The following is a 19,369-nucleotide window of genomic DNA, read 5'->3' as shown; positions in this document are numbered from 1 at the left end:
TCCACCTCTATCCTATCCATCCCATTCATCATCTTATACGTCTCAATGAGATCTCCCCTCATTCTTCTAAACTCTAACGAGTACAAGCCTAGTTTATTCAGCCTCTCCTCATAGCTCAACCCCCTCAACTCCGGTATCAGCCTAGTAAACCTCCTCTGCACTCCCTCCAAGGCCAAAATATCCTTGCGCAGGTGCGGCGCCCAAAACTGCACACAGTACTCCAGCTGCGGCCTCACCAATGCCCTATACAGCTGCAGCAAGACCTCCCTTGGCTACACTCCATTTCAGAGGGCAGTTAGGGACAGGCAATAAATGCTGGCCTAGCCAGCGATGTTCACATTCTGTAAATAAATTAAAATGCTTAAAGCTACCTTACATTCACTATGCTCATGACTGAGCAGGGAAGATGATTGGCTGGATTGAGGTTGTCCTGCTTATGTGATCAGCACTTACCTGGGCAATTTTCCACACTGCTGGATCGATACCAGTGTCGTAACTGTACTAGGGTCACAGCTAGTTCTTAAGCATAAGTCTTCTGTATTATTTGCAGGATGTCATTAGTAGCCGTTTCTTGATATCACATGGAGTGAATCGAATTTGCTAAATGTTAGCATTTGCGATGTTGGGGACCTCAGGAGAAAGCCGCAATGGACCATTAACTGGACACTGCTGGCTGAAGATGATTCCAAATGATCTGTCCTTCTCTTTTGGACTGATATTTTGGATTCCTCTATCATTGAGGATGGGGGCATCAGTGGAACCTCCTTCAGTTAGTTGTTTAATTATCCACCACCATTCACGACTAGATGTGGTAGGATTGCCACCTGTCTGGTTCCAAGCTGGAGAGCTACAGCCCCTGATCAAGTGCAAGGATAGTTCAGAGTCATAAGAGGTTTACAGCATGGAAACAGGCCCTTTGGCCTGACTTGTCCATGCCATCCAGTTTGTACCATAAAGCGAGTCCCAACTGCTCACGTTTGGCCCATTTCAGTCTATATCGATCTTACCTATGTAACTGTCTAAATGCTTTCTAAAAGACAAAATGTATCTGCCTCTACTACCTTTGGCAGTTCGTTCCAGACACTCACCATCCTGCCAGGGAAAAAATCCCCCTCCGGACCATTTTGCATCTCTTTCCTCTCACCTTAAGCCTATGCCCCTCTAGTTTTAGACTCCCCTATCTTTGGGAAAAGATGTTGACTATCGACCTGATCTATGCCCCTCATTATTTTATAGGCCTCTATAAGGGTCTATAAGATCACGCCTCAGCCTCCTACGTTCCAGAGAAAAAAGTCCCAGTCTATCCAGCTTCCCCTTATAACTCAAACAGTAGCAAACTAGTGAATCTATTCTGCACTCTTTCGAGTTTACTAATATCCTTTCTATAATAGGATGACCAGAACGGTACATAATATTCCAAGTGTGGCCTTACAAATGTCTTGTACAACTTCAACAAGATGTCCCAACTCCTGTATTGAATATTCCAACCAATCAAACTAAGCATGCCAAATGCCTTCTTCACCACCCTATCCGTCTGTGATTCCACTTTCAAGGAGCTATGAACCTGCACCCTTAGATCTCTTTGTTCTGTAATTCTTCCCAATGCCCTATTATTGACTGAGTAAGCCCTGTCCTGGTTCAATCTACCAAAATGCATCACTCGCGTTTATCAAAATTAAACTCCATCTGCCATTTGTCAGCTCACTGGCCTAATTGATCAAGATCCTGCTGCAATCCTAGATAATCATCTTCACTGTCCACTACACCACCAATTTTGGTGTCATCTGCAAACTTACTAATGATGCCTCCTAAATTCTCATCCAAATCATTAATATAAATGACAAACAACAGTGGACCCAGCACTAATCCCTGAGGCACACTGCTGGTCATAGGCCTCTGGTCTGAAAAACAACTCTCTACATTCACCTTGTTTCCTGTCATCAAGCCAATTTTGTATCCATTTGGCTACCTCACCCTGGATCCAAAGATATTTAACCTTTTGCAACAACTTACCATGTGGTACCATAGAATCCTACTGTGCAGAAGGAGGCCATTCGGCCCATTGAGTCTGCACTGGCCAGAACCCTACCCAGGACCTATCCCCGTGACCCCATGCAGTTACCCGAGTGAGTCTCCCTGACAGTAAGGGGGCCATTTAGCATGGCCAATCCATTAAACCTGCACATCTTCGGGCTATGGACTGAAACTGTAGCACCCGGAGGAAACCCAACCCGTCAGTGGTGGTGGAGGCGAACTCGCTGGGGTCTTTTAAAAGACTTCTGGATGAGTATATGGGGTTTAATGAGATTGAGGGTTATAGATAGGTCTGTAGGTTGGTAGGTGATGTGGTCGGCGCAACTTGTGGGCCGAAGGGCCTGTTTGTGCTGTAGTGTTCTATGTTCTATGTTCTATGACATGGGTAGAACATGCAAACTCCACACAGAGATAGTGATCCAAGTTGCAAATCGAACCCAGGTCCCTGGCGCTGTGAGGCAGCAGTGCTAACCACTGTACCACAGTGTCACCCGTGTCAAATGACCCGTATCTAAGAACAATACAGCACAGGAACAGGCCCTTCGGCCCTCCAAGCCTGCGCCGCTCATGCGCCCAACGAGACCAGTTGTTTGTATCCCTCTATTCCCAGTCGGTTCACGTGGCTATCTGGATAAGTCTTAAATGATCCCAGCATGTCTGCCTCAACCACCTTGCTTGGGAATGCACTCCAGGCCCCCACCACCCTCTGTGTAAAATACACCCCCGTGACATCTCTGTTGAACCTTGCCCCCTTAACCTTGAACTTGTGACCCCTTCTGTTCGTCACCTCTGACCTGGGAAAAAGCTTCCCACTGTTCACCCTATCTATGCCCTTCACAATTTTATACGCCTCTATTAGGTCATCCCTCATCCTCCATCTTTCCAGGGAGAACAACCCCAGTTTGCCCAATCTCCCCTCATTGCTAATACCCTCCATACCAGGCAACATCCTGGTGAACCTTTTCTGCATTCTCTCCAAAGCCTCCACGTCCTTCTGGTAGTGTGGTGACCAGAACTGGATGCAGTATTCCAAATATGGCCTAACCAACGTTCTATATAGCTGCAACATCATATGCCAACTTTTATACTCCATGCCCTGTCCAATAAAGGCAAGCATGCCATATGCCTTCTTCACCACCTTCTCCACCTGTGCTGTCACCTTCAAGGATCTGTGGACTTGCACACCCAGGTCCCTCCGTATGTCTATACTCCTGATGGTTCTGCCATTTATTGTACAGCTCCCCCCTACATTAGATCTACTGAAATGCATCACTTAGCATTTATCTGGATTAAATTCCACCTGCCATTTCTCTGCCCAATTTTCCAGCCTATCTGTATCCTGCTGTATTCTCTGACAATGCTCATCACTATCCACAAGTCCAGCAATCTTTGTGTCGTCTGCAAACTTTCTGATCACACTGTTTCTTGATTTTCAGAAGGTGTTTGATAAGGTGCCGCACAAGAGGTTATTACAGAAGGTTAGAGGGCATGGAGTTGGGGGTAGGGTGTTAGCGTGGATAGGGGATTGGCTGTCAAATAGGGGGCAGGGAGTGGGGGTCAATGGGAGCTATTTGGATTGGCGGTTGGTGACTAGTGGAGTGCCCCATGGGTCAGTGCTGGGGCCTCAGTTATTTACCATTTATATAGATGATCTGGAGGAGGGAACCGAGTGTATGGTGTCGAAATTTGCTGACGACACCAAGATTGGTGGAACGGCAAATTGTGCAGAGGGCATGGAAAGTCTGCAGAAGGATCTAGATAGGCTGGGCGAATGGGCCAGGAACTGGCAAATGGAATTTAATGTTGGCAAGTGTGAAGTTGTCCACTTTGGTAGGAATAATGGTAGGAAGGACTATTACTTACGTGGTGAAAAACTGCAGCATGCGACGGTGCAGAGGGACCTCGGGGTCCTTGTGCATGCGTCGCAAAAACCCAGCCTGCAGGAGCAGCAGGTGGTCAGGAAGGCGAATGGGATGCTGGCCTTCATAGCGAGGGGGATTGAATATACAAGTAGGGAGGTCTTGCTGCAACTGTACAGGGCACTGGTGAGGCCGCAGCTGGAGTACTGTGTGCAGTTTTGGTCACCGCACTTACGCAAGGATATTTTGGCCTTGGAGGGAGTGCAGAGGAGGTTTACTAGGCTGATACCGGACTTGAGGGGTTGAGCTATGAGGAGAGGCTGAATAAACTAGGCTTGTACTTGTTAGAGTTTAGAAGAATGAGGGGAGATCTCATCGAGACATATAAGATGATGAATGAGATGGATAGGATAGAGGTGGAGAAGCTCTTCCTGCTCAGAAAGGACAGTAGGACTAGAGGGCACAGCCTCAAGATAAAGGGGGGAGGGCGGTTTAGAACGGAGTTGAGGAGGAACTTCTTCACTCAAAGGGTGGTGAATCTCTGGAATTCTCTGCCCGTTGAAGTGGTGGAGGCTGCCTCGTTAAATATATTTAAGATGCCGGTTGATAGGTTTTTGATAGGCAAGGGGATTAAGGGTTATGGGGAGAGGGCAGGAAAGTGGAACTGAGCCACAACAGATCAGCCATGATCTTATTGAATGGCGGGGCAGGCTCGAAGGGCTAGATGACCTACTCCTGCTCCTATTTAGAACATAGAACATTACAGCGCAGAACAGGCCCTTCGGCCCACGATGTTGCGCCAACCAGCTTTTTAAAAAAAACACTAACCCACTAATCTAAACCAATCCCATTTCGTCCATAAACCTATCCACAGATCTCTTAAACGCCCCCAAACTAGGCGCATTTACAACTGCAGCTGGCAGGGCATTCCAGTCCCTCACCACCCTCTGGGTAAAGAACCTACCTCTGACATCAGTCCTATAACTACCCCCCCCTTAATTTAAAGCCGTGCCCCCTCGTGCTAGCTTTCTCCATCCTAGGAAAAAGGCTATCACTATCCACCCTGTCTAAACCTCTAATCATCTTATATGTTTCAATAAGGTCCCCTCTTAGCCGCCTTCTTTCTAGCGAAAACAACCCCAAATCTCTCAGTCTCTCCTCATAGGATCTCCCCTCCATACCAGGCAACATCCTGGTAAACCTCTTCTGCACCCTCTCCAAAGCATCTACATCCTTCCTGTAATGTGGGGACCAGAACTGCACACAATACTCCAAGTGCGGCCGCACCAGAGTTGTGTACAGTTGCATCATGACGCTGCGACTCCTAAATTCAATCCCCCTACCAATAAACGCCAAGACACCATATGCCTTCTTAACAACCTTATCTACTTGATTCCCAACTTTCAGGGATCTATGTACACATACACCTAGATCCCTCTGCTCCTCCACACTATTCAAAGTCCTCCCGTTAGCCCTATACTCAACACATCTGTTATTCCTACCGAAATGAATTACCTCACACTTCTCCACATTAAACTCCATCCGCCACCTCGCGGCCCAGCTCTGCAACCTTTCTAAGTCACCCTGCAAACTATGACACCCTTCCTCACAATCTACCACACCTCCGACTTTGGTGTCATCAGCAAACTTACTAATCCACCCAACTATACCCTCATCCAGATCATTAATAAAAATTACAAACAGCAGTGGCCCCAAAACAGATCCCTGAGGCACACCACTCGTAACTGAACTCCATGACGAATATTTACCATCAACCACCACCCTCTGTCTCCTATCTGCTAGCCAATTCCTGATCCAATTACCTAGATCACCCCCAATCCCATACATCTGCATTTTCTGCAGAAGCCTACCATGGTGAACCTTATCAAACGCCTTACTAAAATCCATATACACCACGTCAACTGCCTTACCCCTATCCACCTCTTTGGTCACTTTCTCAAAGTACTCGATAAGGTTAGTAAGGCACGACCTACCCGCTACAAAACCATGCTGACTGTCTCTAATCAATTCATTACTCTCCAAATAACTATAAATCCTGTCTCTAATAATCCTTTCCAAAACCTTACCCACCACAGAAGAAAGACTCACCGGTCTATAATTCCCAGGGAAGTCTCTTCTCCCCTTCTTAAACAATGGGACAACATTTGCTGTCCTCCAATCTTCCGGTACTATACCAGAGACCAACGACGACCTGAAGATCAGAGCCAGAGGCTCCGCAATCACCTCTCTTGCCTCCCAGAGAATCCTAGGGTAAATCCCATCCGGACCAGGGGACTTATCTATTTTCAAACCCTCTAAAATATCCAGCACATCCCCCGTATCAACTGCAATACTATCTATTTTACACCCCTGCACCCCAGTGTCCTCCTCAGCTACATTCATGTCCCCCTGCGTGAACACCGAAGAGAAATATTGGTTCAACGCCTCTCCAATCTCCTCCGGTTCCACACACAACTTCCCTCTACTGTCTGTAACTGGCCCTAATCTTGCCCTAACCAACCTTCTGTTCTTGACATACCTGTAAAACGCCTTAGGGTTCTCCTTAATCCTATCAGCCAAAGTCATCTCATGTCCTCTTTTAGCCCTTCTTAACTCCCTCTTCAACTCCCTCCTAGCCAATCTAAAACTTTCTAATGCACTACCTGAGCCCTCAAGCCTCATCCGAACATAAGCCTCCTTTTTCTTCCTAACCAACGAATCAACTTTTTTAGTGCACCACGGTTCCCTGGGCCTACCAAATCCTCCTTGCCTGACAGGGATATACCTATCACAGACCCGCAGTAACTGCTCCTTGAAAAATCTCCACATCTCGGACGTTCCCAGTCCCTGTAGTCTCCTAGTCCAACCAATGCTTCCTAATTCTCTCCTAATAGCCTCATAATTACCCCTCCCCCAGCTGAAACCACTGACCCGAGGTTCATGCCTATCCCTTTCCATCACTAAGGTGAACGTAATCGAATTGTGGTCACTATCCCCAAAATGCACACCAACTTCCAAGTCGAGCACCTGGTCTGGCTCATTACCCAGCACCAAATCCAATATAGCCTCACCTCTAGTCGGCCTATCTACATTTCTTATGTTTAGTTACACCTTCTTCGAAATCATCTATATATATATATATCACAAACAGCAGAGGTCCCAGTACAGAGCCCTGCGGAACACCACTAGTCGTCGACCTCCAACCGGAAAAAGACCCCTCCACTGCTACCCTCTGTCTTCTATGGCCAAGCCAGTTCTCCACCCATCTAGCTAGCTCATCTTTTATCCCGTGAGATTTAACCTTTTGCACCAGCCTGCCATGAGAGACCTTGTCAAATGCTTTACTAAAATCCATACAGGCGACATCCACGGCCCTTCCTTCATCAATCGTTTTTGTCACCTCCTCAAAAAACTCAACCAAGTTTGTGAGGCATGACCTACCTTGTACAAAACCATGCTGTCCATTGCTAATGAGATTATTCAGTTCTAAATGTGCATATGTCCTAAGAATCTTCTCCAACAATTTCCCTACCACAGATGTCAAGCTCACTGGCCTATAATTACCTGGGTTATCCTTGCTACCCTTCTTCAATAACAGGACCACATTTGCTATCCTCCAATCCTCTGGGACCTCACCTGTGTCCACTGAAGAGACAAAGATTTCTGTTAGAGGCCCAGCAATTTCACCCCTTGTCTCCCTGAGCAGTCTAGGATAGATGCCATCAAGCCCTGGGGATTTGTCTGTCTTAATGTTTCCTAAAAAATCTAACACTTCCTCCCTTGTAATTGAGATTTTTTTTTAAACAGATCAACACATCTCTCCGAGACACTACCAGTCAACATGTATCGTGTCAAAGGCCTGGCTAAAATTCATGCAGCCAACACTGACTGCACTGTCTTCATCTGCCTTCTTGGTTACCCCTTCAAAAAACTCAAATTTGAAAGACATGATTTTCCACACTGAAAATCAAAATTGTGCAGCCTCAGCCTTCCATTGATTAATTGTCCACCACCTTTCAAGATTGACTTGTCTAAGACTGTGGAGCTATGATCTGGTCTGTTGGATGTGGAGTCACTTAACTCTATTGCTCTTCTTCACCTTAATCCCCAAATCTTCTGTCATTCATGATTTGTTTGCCCTACCTTTCCATTTCGTGGCAACAAACTTTGACTGTGCCCGAACTAACTCTTCTTTAAAATCAGCCCATTGCTCAGCTACCTACAGTTTTGCTGTAAATATTTCAATACAATTTATCTGGGTCAAATCTGTTCTTACCCCACCGAAAATGGCTTTTGCCAAATACATAATTGCCCCCTGTCCTTTTTCCATAGCTAACCCAAACCTAACGATCACTGTTCCCGAAACACATCACGAATGTTATTTAATCCACTTGGCTCACCTCACTCCCAAGAACCAGGTCCAGCAGTATCTCATTTCTCACTGGGCTCATTGGAAACATACTGCAATCAAAAATTCTCCTTAACACATGCTAGGAACACTTGCCCCTCTCTGCCATTTACACTATGACCATATCCCAGTCTTATTCAGATAATTAAATCCCCTATGATAACTACTTGATCATTTTTGCACTTCTCCGCAATTTCCTGGCAAATTTATTCTTCTGCATCATTTCCCACTAATTAGCTGCCACGCTGAACAACAATTACATTTTTTGTTCTTTCGCTCTATCCAAACAGATTCTATCTTATACTCCCTTGGGATATCCTCTCTCTCCAGCACTGTAATGCTCTCCAAAGCTCAGTATTGCCACCCTCCTCCTCTCCATTTTTTCCTGAACACTTTGTAGCCAGGAATACTTAACACGTGTCCTGCCTTTCTTTGAACTAGGTCTCCATTACAGCCACATAAGAACATAAGAAATAGGAGGAGTAGGCCATCTAGCCCTTTGAGCCTGCCCCGCCATTCAATAAGATCATGGCTGATCTGTCGTGGCTCAGTTCCACTTTCCCGCCCTCTCCCCATAACCTTTAATCCCCTTGCCTATCAAAAACCTATCTACCCGCGTCTTAAATATATTTAGCGAGGCAGCCTCCACCACTTCAACGGGCAGAGAATTCCAGGGATTCACCACCCTTTGAGTGAAGAAGTTCCTCCTCAACTCCGTTCTAAACTGCCGCCCCCCCCCCCCACCCCCTTTATCTTGAGGCTGTGCCCTCTAGTCCTACTGTCCTTCCTGAGCGGGAAGAGCTTCTCCACCTCTACCCTATCCATCCCTTTCATCATCCTATATGTCTCAATGAGATCTCCCCTCATTCTTCTAAACTCTAACAAGTACAAGCCTAGTTTATTCAGCCTCTCCTCATAGTTCAACCCCCTCAACTCTGGTATCAGCCGAGTAAACCTGCTCTGCACTCCCTCCAAGGCCAAAATATCCTTGCGCAAGTGCGGCGACCAAAACTGCACACAGTACTCCAGCTGCGGCCTCACCAATGCCCTATACAGCCGCAGAAAGACCTCCCTACTTTTATATTCAATCCCCCTCGCTATGAAGGCCAGCATCCCATTCGCCTTCCTGACCACCTGCTGCACCTGCAGGCTGGGTTTTTGCAACTCATGCACAAGGACCCCGAGGTCCCTCTGCACCGTCGCATGCTGCAGTTTTTCGCCATGTAAGTAATAGTCCTTCCTACCAAAGTGGACAACTTCACACTTGCCAACATTAAATTCCATTTGCCAGTTCCTGGCCCATTCGCCCAGCCTATCTAGATCCCTCTGCAGACTTTCCACGCCCTCCGCACAATTTGCCGTTCCACCAATCTTGGTGTCATCAGCAAATTTCGACACCATACACTCGGTTCCCTCCTCCAGATCATCTATATAAATGGTAAATAGCTGAGGCCCCAGCACCAACCCCTGGGGCACTCCACTAGTCACCAACCGCCAATCTGAATGGCACCCATTGACACCCACTCTCTGCCTCCTATTTGACAGCCAATCCTCTATCCACGCTAACACCCTACCCTCAACTCCATGCCCCGTAACCTTCTGTAACAACCTCTTGTGCGGCACCTTATCAAACACCTTCTGAAAATTGAGAAACACCACATCCACCGGTTCCCCTCTATCCACCGCACTAGACACATCCTCATGGAATTCCAATAGAACATAGAACACTACAGCACAAACAGGCCCTTCGGCCCACGAGTTGCGCCGATCACATCAACACCTACCAATCTATTGACCTATCTATAACCCCCAATCCCATAAAACCCCATATACTCATCCCGAAGTCTTTTAAAAGACCCCAGCGAGTTTGCCTCCACCACCACTGACGGCAGCCGATTCCATTCACTCACCACCCTCTGAGTGAAAAACTTACCCCTAACATCACTTCTGTACTTTCCTCCCCGCACCTTAAATCTGTGTCCTCTCGTAGCGACCATTTCAACCCGGGGAAATAGCCTCTGAGAATCCACCCTATCTATTCCTCTCAACATTTTATAAACTTCTATCAGGTCGCCTCTCAACCTTCGTCTCTCCAGGGAAAAAAGAGACCCAGCTCCCTCAACCTAACTTCATAAGGCATGCCTCCCAATCCAGGCAACATCCTTGTAAATCTCCTCTGTACCCTTTCAATAGCTTCTACGTCTTTCCTATAGTGAGGTGACCAGAACTGCGCACAGTACTCCAAATGAGGCCTGACAAGGGTCTTATAAAGTTGCAGCATTACCTCCCGACTCCTAAACTCAATCCCTCAATTAATGAAGGCCAGTACACCATACGCCTTTTTGACCACCTCTTCCACCTGCGAGGCCGATTTAAGAGTCCTGTGGACCCGGACCCCAAGATCCTTCTGTTCTTCAACACTACTAAGACTCCTGCCCTTGACAGTGTACTCGTTCATCCCGTTGGTTCTGCCAAAATGGACGACTACGCATTTAACCGCGTTGAAGTCCATCTGCCACTTCTCCGCCCAGTCCTGCATCCTACTTATGTCCTGCTGCAACTTTTGACATCCTTTCAGACCATCCACAACACCACCGACCTTCGTGTCATCAGCAAACTTACTTACCCATCCCTCCACTTCCTCATCCAGGTCATTTATGAAAATGACAAACAGCAAGGGTCCTAGAACAGATCCCTGGGGCACTCCACTGGTGACTGACCTCCACTCAGAAAAAGACCCATCCACAACCACTCTCTGCCTTCTGCAGGCAAGCCAGTTCTGGATCCACAAGGCCAAAGGCCCTTGGATCCCATGCCCTCTCACCTTCTCAAGAAGTCTTGCATGGGGCACCTTATCAAACGCCTTGCTGAAGTCCATGTACACCACGTCCACGGCACTTCCTTCGTCAATGTGCTCAGTCACATTATTGAAGAACTCAACTAGGCTCGTAAGGCACGACCTGCCCTTGACAAATCCATGCTATTCCTGATCACGTCAAACCTCTCCAAATGCTCGTAAAGCATAAATTTGTTAGACACGACTTCCCCTTAACGAAACCGTGCTGCGTCTGCTCTATGAAACAATTCTTCTCAAGATGCCTCGTTATTTCCTCTTTGATTACGGATTCAAGCATTTTTCCTACAACAGACGTTAAGCTAACCGGCCGATAATTCCCTGCCTTTTGCCTGCTACCCTTTTTAAACAGCGGCGTAACATTAGCCGTTTTCCAATCTTCCGGCACTTCCCCGAAATCCAGCGAGGTTTGGAAAACAATCACTAAGGCATCCATTATCACCTCTGCCATTTCATTCAGAACCCTTGGATGCATTCCATCCGGTCCTGGGGACTTGTCCACAATCAGTCCCTCCAGTCTGTCAAGCACTGGTTGTTAAGGTTGTTAAGAAGGCATACGGTGTCTTGGCGTTTATTGGTAGGGGGATTGAATTTAGGAGTCGCAGCGTCATGTTGCAACTGTACACAACTCTGGTGCGGCCGCACTTGGAGTATTGTGTGCAGTTCTGGTCCCCACATTACAGGAAGGACGTGGAGGCTTTGGAGAGGGTGCAGAGGAGGTTTACCAGGATGTTGCCTGGTATGGAGGGGAGGTCCTATGAGGAGAGACTGAGGGATTTGGGGTTGTTTTCGCTGGAAAGAAGGAGGCTAAGAGGGGATCTTATTGAAACGTATAAGATGATTAGAGGTTTAGATAGGGTGGATAGTGATAGCCTTTTTCCTCGGATGGAGAAAGCTAGCACGAGGGGGCATGGCTTTAAATTTAGGGGGGGGTAGTTATAGGATGGATGTCAGGGGTTGGTTCTTTACCCAGAGGGTGGTGAGGGACTGGAATGCCCTGCCTGCTGCAGTTGTAAATGCGCCTAGTTTGGGGGCGTTTAAGAGATCTGTGGATAGGTTTATGAATGAAAAGGGATTGGTTTAGATTAGTGGGTCAGTGTTTTTTTTTAAAAAACTGGTCGGCGCAACATCGTGGGCCGAAGGGCCTGTTCTGCGCTGTAATGTTCTATGTTCTACGTTCACTGCCTCTCTAGTAACAATGATGTCATTCAGGCCCTCCACTCCTACCATCTTTCCATCGTTAACACCCGGCAAACTATTCGCATCCTCCTCCGTGAAGACCGAAGCAAAAAAGTTATTCAAGGCCTCAGCCATTTCCTCATCCCCCACCACTAAATCCCCCCTCTCATCCTCTAAGGGTCCAACATTTACCCCAGCCAGCCTTCTCCTTTTTATATATTTATAAAAACTCTTACTATCCTTTTTCATATTTAGCGCTAGCCTAGATTCATAGTTTATCCTTCCTTTCTTTATCAACTTCTTCGTCATTCTTTGTTGATATTTAAACCTCTCCCAATCCTCTTCTCGCCCACTACTCTTAGCCACTCTAAGACCATCACTGCTAGCTGTGCAGATACATGGATTTGGGCCTGTGTCTGTGGGAGTTTGCGCATTCTCCCTGTGGTTGTGTGGGTTTCCTCCGGGTGCTCCGGTTTCCTTCCACACCCCAAAGATTTGCTCTTAGGCTAATTGGTGTACCAAATTGAGCCTACACTATTCTCCCCTGAATCTGGCTACATTAGGGGTACCATTCACACACACACAGCACAGGGTAGGCGTAGGAAAATGCTTTGTTGAAATGGCAGCGCGGGCTCGTTGGGCCGAAGGGCCTGTTTTCCGTGCTGGGTTGCTCTTTGTTAAACGCATCAGCTTTTAATTTAATACTCTCCTTTATCTCCTTCGTTATCCACGGCTGATTATCTCCTCTCCTACGATCCTTCTTTACCATCGGAATAAATTTCTGCTGAGTGCCAAGAAAGATCTCCTTAAAGATCCTCCACTGTTCCTCAGCAGACCTACCTCCCAATCTGCGCCCCCAATCTATATTCGCCAATTCCTCTCTCATCCTATCGTACTCCCCGCTGTTCAAACAAAGGACACAGGTCCGGAATCCCACTTTCTCCTCCACCATCTGCATCAGAAACTCCACCATACAATGATCACTCTTCCCAAGAGGATCCTTCACCACAAGGTCCCTAATTCTACCTGCCTCATTACGTAACACCAGATCTAAGATAGCTCGCTCCCTCATCGGCTCCAACACACACTGTTCAAGCAAACTATCCCGGCAGCATTCCAAGAACTCTTCCTCAAACCCACCGCGTCCAACATGGGTTGACCAATCAACATGTAGATTGAAATCTCCCATAATTATCGCCGTTCCATTCCTGCACGCAGCATTTATTTGCGCATTTATAGCCCGCCCCACCTCCAGGTCATTATTTGGGGGCCTATAGACGACACCCACCAGCGTCTTCCTCCCCTTGCTGTTCCTAATCTCCACCCACAACGATTCCATGTTCTGCTCTTTGGCGCCTATATCTTCCCTTACTACCACCCTGATACTATCCTTAATCAGCAGAGCTACCCACCACCACCCCCCCCCCCCCCACCCCCCACCTTTTCCTCCCGTCTATCCTTCCTAAACACTTGATACCCCTGGACATTCAGCTCCCATTCGACCATTTTCACCAAGCCAAGCGATCAACCCTAGTTCAATAGAGTGTGCAGGAGAGCGTGCCAGGAGCAGCACCAAGCATACCCAAAGGTGAGGTGAGGTGAAGCTAAAATAATAGGACTACTTGCATACCAAATAGCATTAACCGTGAGTGGTAGACAGAGCTAAGTGATCCCACAATCAGTGGATCGGATCTAAGCTCTGCGGTACAGCCACATCCAGTCATGAATGGTGGCAAGCAATTAAAGTAATGAGTAGGAGGAGGAGGAGGAGGAGTGGTTAAGTTCAAATACCCAGAAGATGTTCCCCAAGTTGCACAATCCACTGTTAACGTTTTTACATTTCACTGCTTCACTATGGACAAGCAATTAATAGTTATCGCATCACATTTAGGGGCAGTTATTAATGGTGGACATATTTTCGCTTCTATACCTGACTGGATATTAGGTTCACATTCCTTCTTAGTCCTTCCTATGTTTATTTTACCAATTCTTTAATCTTATTGGTTAGATAGATACCCTATTGGTTGCCCTGTTCATTCAAGTCCCAGATGCCCCGCTTCCCTCACTGTGCTGTGATTAGCTTGCATTTTGAAGCATCTTTCTAAGCACATTTTTGAACGGAAGAGGGCAGGGACAAGTCTAACTCATGGCAGATACTGATTGATGTCCTGCTGCAGCAAATTCTGGCCCATTTTATACATTATACATGAACATATTTCAATTTGACCAGGAAACAATTTTTGTTCTAATCTTTACCAGTTAAATTATGCCCAAAATGCAAGACAGAAGAAGCTGTTTCACACCTCTGAATCCATTAGCAGGGCCCCGATAGCCATTCATTCCTCCTCGTGCGTTGCGTGGGCCACCACGTGACACTCCCCTGCTGTTGTAGAAAGCCTGTCCTGTGCGTGCAAAGCCTGCGTTCTGTTGAGGCTGTTGGGATAACTGCTGATGAGTTGCTCCAGCAGGATGTGTTTGGTCTTGAGATGCATGGTAAGGACTAACCACTATGCAGTAAAGAAATAAACAGTAGTTCAATATTGTAATTTAAAGTCATGGTTACAGTCTCTGAGATAGGACTTAAATGAAAAATAATGCAACCGTGAATAATTTCATTCATTGTAAATAATGATATTAACAAAATACACTTGGAATTGTTTTAAATTTATTTAAGGATTTCATATGGTTGATAGAGAAATTAACTTCTTTCATGGGAGAGTTCAGAACAAGGTGGGCATAATCCTAAATTTGAGTTAGGCTGTTCAGAGATCTCTTCACACAGATGGTAACAGAAAGTTTGAACTCTGGATAGGAAGAAAGACATACCTAGTATTATGGTTTTGCAAATCATTGTTATTTTGTTTTTTCTTAATTGAGTGAGTTTTAAAAATAAATCTGTAGAAGCCTTCTTCTTTCCTATGAAGCAAAAGCTAAAATTTCTCAGTGATTACTGTGGGCAATGCAAATGTTTCCATTGGTGCAATCAGTAAAGCTCATGTCTAACAATATACTTGCTTTGTGGATGTCCCCCTTCCCATCAAAAGCTGTTGAAATCATAGCCAAGTTGTAGTATAGGTAGTGGTCATTTGGTCCCTGTCTGTACTGGCCCCCCAAAAGGGCAATTCACTTGTGTGCCACTCCCTTGCATTTTCCCAGTAGCCCCACGAATTTTTACCTCTCAGATATTCATTTAATTTCTTTTTGAATGCCTCAATTGAATCCACTTCCACCACATTCTCAGTTAATGCACTCCAAGTACCAACACTCACTGCGCAATGCTTTTTTTTGCCATTAACTGTGTGGGGGTTGCATGTTCTTCCCATGTCTGTGTGAGTTTCCTCCGAATGTTCCGGTTTCCTCCCACAGTCCAAGGGATGTGCTGGTTAGGTGCATTGGCCATGCTAAATTCTCCCTCAGTGTACCTGAACAGACACCGGAGTGTGGCAACTAGGAGATTTTCACAGTAACTTCATTGCAGTATTAATGTCCACCTACGTGTGACACTAATAATTAAACTTTAAAAAAAACTAGTGTCTGTGCCCCCGGGTTGAGCTGAGGTCAACTACTAATTCCAAAACGGAGATAGATACAATTGTTGAAGGATCAAGGATTCATATTTGCCATATTCTGATGCAATGGCAGAACAGGCTGGACGTACCCAATTGATTCTGCAAGTGACACAATAACTAAACCTGCGGTTTTTTTTTTAAAAGTTCATAACAATTGTGCTTTTTCTTATAGGATTAAATCACACTGGTCAATATTTTGACATTGCAACCTACACACACTTTGATCAGTCTGGAAAGTTAGCATCCAGTTTTGTAATCAGGAACTGATTACATGCTACTTGATGGACATGAGCATTGCAACAGAAAAGTTAGCATCATCCACAGTAATCATGGGAAGCTGTGCAGCAGTACCACTTCTCTGGTTTTTGAGGAAGTTTCCTTTAACTACAAATTTATTTTTAAAATTCAACTAAAAAATACCAAAACACAAAACATGATTTGCAAAACTATATTGCTGGATTATCTCTCTTCCCTCTCACTACTCCTCCTTTCTGCTTTGACATTAGCAATTTTGACAACCTTTAAAAATTTCACCCATGAAGACCTGCGAGTGCTGGTGGGTTAATTGACCATGAAAGACATCCCCAACATTTAAATAAAAGCATTTTGGGCAAATAGTGGCCAGTGATCAGTGGCAAGAACATTGGTCTATTTATCTAATGCCCAGAATAGGCAGAAAACTTTGCAAAAGCCTTGGAGGACAGATGTAAAAAAAAAACAAGGCAACTAATGTACGCCAAGATTAAAGGATTATTGATAAACAGGACTAAATAAATTAGAGCAAACTGTTTGAAACTCACCAACTGGAAATACTGAAACTCAGTACAACTGTTTAAGACAAAAACAGTCAACAAATCACAAAAAATGCAACTTTATGGGAAACAAAATTAAGATCCTAAACTGACAGCAAGGATTGAGCAAGACATGATCCTGCACACCCTTTCATAGACAAGGTTGGGATTTTCCACTATAACTATATTTTTTCCTAGGCCTTTAAAAAGTATGGAAAGAGATCAAGATATTTTGGACCACATGTGGCCACAAATGGTTGATTCCTGCACATCAAAACAACCATGGAATTATTCACCCTATGATGTGTAAAATTTTCCAGGTGCCAGGAATGTTCCAAAGTGAATATTTCACACACTTCCCTTAATGAGATGGTGCCTTCACGAACCAAACTATCAGTTGCAGGTTCTGTTGGATTATTTATTTAGACAACATTTAATCAAAAAATTAAAGAGGCTTTGCTCTGACAAATTCTGAAAACGGGGTAATTTTATCCTCCCCAAAACTTCTCCAAAAGGAGGATAGGGTGGGCAGGTCAAATTTAAAAATATTGAATCCGAATTGCTGCCCATTTTTGGTTTTTTAAGAATTTTTTTTATTGAAAATACCTCCTCCCCATTTTTATAAAGAACTCAACAAATCCTCAAGGACTGGTACAGCAATTATTTTTCTGTGTATACATGTAGCAAAGGTCAACAAGTATCATTACAGCTGATTTGGAATATCAATTATCAATTACAAGTGGTTGTAAACATTGCATTTGACATCTCTTTGCATAGGGATAATGAAAGGATAATAGAGTGGGGGCTAGTAGGATAAAGCCATGGACAGTGTGCACACCTCACCCACAGGATAACAAGGACCAAGCTCCACAACATAAGGGAGAACATAAGAAATAGGAGCAGGAGTAGGCCATCTAGCCCTTCGAGCCTGCCCCGCCATTCAACAAGACCATGGCTGATCTGAAGTGGATCAGTTCCACTTGACCGCTTTCTCCCTGTAACCCCTTGTCTGTCAAAAACCCATCTACCCGTGACTTAAATATACTTAGCGAGGTAGCCTCCATCACTTCGACGGGCAGAGAATTCCAGAGATTCACCACCCTTTGAGTGAAGAAGTTCCTCCTCAACTCCGTTCTAAACTGCCCCCCCTTATCTTGAGGCTGTGCCCTCTACTCCTGCTATCTTTGAGTGGGAAGAATCTCTCTACCTCTACCCTATCCATCCCTTTCATTACCTTATACATCTCTATAAGATCCCCCCTCAGCCTTCTAAACTCCAACGAGTACAAACCCAGTCTATTTAGTCTCTCTTCACAGTCCAACCCCCTCATCTCCGGTATCAGCCTAGTGAACCTCCTCTGCACTCCCTCCAAGGCCAAAATATCCTTGCGCAAGTGTGGATTCAATTACCTTCCGCAGGAGTGTACGACACAGGCACAACACCCTCCTGGTGAAGGAATTTTTCATTTCAGTACTAAATGGTTTTCCCATATCCTGAAACTGTGAGCCCCAATTCTGAACTTGCCAACCATTTGGGAACATCTTTCCTGCATCTACAGCAAGATTAAGCAGGACCTCTACAAGAGGGATGGTCTGCACCTGAACCAGAGGGGTACTAATATCTTGGGGGGAAAATTTGCCAATGCTATTCAGGGGGGAAGGGTGGTTTAAACTGATTCAGAGAGGGGATGGGAACCTGAATTGTCGCTCCAATGTACAGGAGGATGAGAATAGGGAGGTCATGGATAAGGTTTCTAGGTCACAGCAGTGTATTGGCAGGCGGGAGGGTGGTTTGAAGTGCGTATACTTTAATGCAAAGAGCATACGCAATAACGAACTTGCAGCCTGGATTGGTGCCTGGGACTTCGATGTTGTGGCCATTTCAGAGACATGGATAGAGCAGGGACAGGAATGGTCGTTGCAGGTTCCGGGGTTCAGATGTTTCAGTCAGAGCAGAGAAGGTGGTAGAAGAGGGGGAGGCGTGGCATTGTTAGTCAAGGACAGTATTACGGTGGCAGAAAGGACGTTTGATGTGGACCTGTCTATTGAGGTAGTATGGGCTGAGATTAGAAACAGGAAAGGAGAGATCACACTGTTGGGAGATTTTTTTAAATCAGCCTCCAAAAAGTTCCAGAGATGTAGAGGAAAGGATTGCAAAGATGATCCTGGATAGGTGCGAAAGTAACAGGGTAGTTGTTATGGGGGACTTTAGCTTTACAAATATCGATTGGAAAAGCTATAGCTCAAGCACGTTAGAGGGGTCAGTTTTTGTCCAATGTGTGCAGGAAGGGTTCATGACGCAGTATGTAGATAGGCCAACAAGAGGTGAGGTTACATTGGATTTGGTACTGGGTAACGAACCAGACCAGGTGTTAGGCTTGAAAGTAGGTGAGCACTTTGGTGATAGTGACCACAATTCGGTTACGTTTACCTTAGTGATGGAAAGGGATAGGCATGTACCAAAGGGCAGAAGTTATAGCTGGGCGAAAGGTAATTATGAGGCTATTAGGTAAGATTTAAGATACATAGGGTGGAGTAGGAAATTGCAGGGGCTGGGAACATCTGAAAAGTGGAGCTTATTCAAGGAGCAGCTACTGCGAGTCCTTGATAAATATGTACCTGTCAGGCAGGGAGGAAGTGGTCGAGCGAGGGAACTGTGGTGTACTAAGGAAGTTG

General features: G+C 45.6%; 1 protein-coding gene across 2 annotated transcripts in view; it reads right to left on the bottom strand.

The window, feature by feature from the left end:
* The window catches only part of caprin1b (cell cycle associated protein 1b), a 237,663-nt gene that overhangs the window by 42,009 nt on the left and 176,285 nt on the right, over positions 1–19,369 (bottom strand). For both annotated transcript variants that reach the window (XM_080189836.1, XM_080189837.1), the window contains one exon: positions 14,638–14,841. In XM_080189836.1, coding sequence (XP_080045962.1) covers positions 14,638–14,841 — 204 coding nt within the window. The remainder of the gene's footprint in view (positions 1–14,637; positions 14,842–19,369) is intronic.

This window comes from Carcharhinus amblyrhynchos, chromosome 6 (assembly GCF_965287045.1).
Source record: "Carcharhinus amblyrhynchos chromosome 6, sCarAmb.v2.hapA, whole genome shotgun sequence".
NCBI classification, from domain to species: domain Eukaryota; kingdom Metazoa; phylum Chordata; class Chondrichthyes; order Carcharhiniformes; family Carcharhinidae; genus Carcharhinus; species Carcharhinus amblyrhynchos.
This window is presented reverse-complemented; position numbering and strand designations above follow the sequence as displayed.